Source organism: Sinocyclocheilus grahami, unplaced genomic scaffold, assembly GCF_001515645.1.
Source record: "Sinocyclocheilus grahami isolate Dianchi unplaced genomic scaffold, SAMN03320097.WGS_v1.1 scaffold811.1, whole genome shotgun sequence".
Lineage (NCBI taxonomy): Eukaryota > Metazoa > Chordata > Actinopteri > Cypriniformes > Cyprinidae > Sinocyclocheilus > Sinocyclocheilus grahami.
The window spans coordinates 203,846-204,557 of record NW_015505990.1 but is presented as its reverse complement, the minus strand read 5'-3'; the positions used below and the strand labels follow the sequence as shown (position 1 = coordinate 204,557).

Below are 712 nucleotides of genomic sequence, written 5' to 3'. Positions count from 1 at the left end.
TATATATATATAAATAATAGTAAAATAACACTGATGTTAACATGTATTATATTATGTATAAATGTAAAAATAAATTTTGTTCATTGAATTAAAGCTGAAATAAAATATAAATATTAGATGAAAAGTAAAAAAAAAAACTTAAAATAAAATGAGAAATTCTGCCTTGGCAACTAACTGAAATAAAATAAGTTTCAGTTGAAGTACTAAAATTAATAAAACAAAAACTGAAATAAAAATAAATTAAAGCGAAGTAAAAAAATAAAAAAACAACAACAAAAACTAATAAAAAGAGACAGAAGCGCATAACAAAATCTATAAAACAAACTAAAATGAAAATGAAAACTGAAAATATAAAAATCTAAAAATAAAACTTAATTCAAATTACTGATAAATACTATAATAATATATGCTGTATGTATGTATATATAAAATACGTTAACATCATTATTGATATAATTCATGTTAACATCAGCGTTATAAATAATAGTAAAATAACACTGATGTTAACATGTATTATATCAAAGTTTTCGCAACTGTTTGTTTTTAGAAACTAAGGAATGTGTCTTAAATTATTTTCTGTGAGATTTAACAGCATAACACAGATGCTCATTCCTTAACATTTTTAAAACCTTCTCTCTAGGAAAGCCATCGTTGAGTTTTGATGCTCCGTCAGCGGGGTTAAAGGGCCACAGACCAACGTCACCCATCTCTC

The 712-nt window shown here is 23.9% G+C and overlaps 1 protein-coding gene across 3 annotated transcripts in view; it reads left to right on the top strand.

The window, feature by feature from the left end:
* The window catches only part of LOC107562196 (carbohydrate-responsive element-binding protein-like), a 23,799-nt gene that overhangs the window by 15,161 nt on the left and 7,926 nt on the right, over nucleotides 1-712 (top strand). For all 3 annotated transcript variants that reach the window (XM_016246787.1, XM_016246785.1, XM_016246786.1), the window contains exon 7: nucleotides 641-711. In XM_016246787.1, the coding sequence (XP_016102273.1) occupies nucleotides 641-711 (71 nt within the window). The remainder of the gene's footprint in view (nucleotides 1-640; nucleotide 712) is intronic.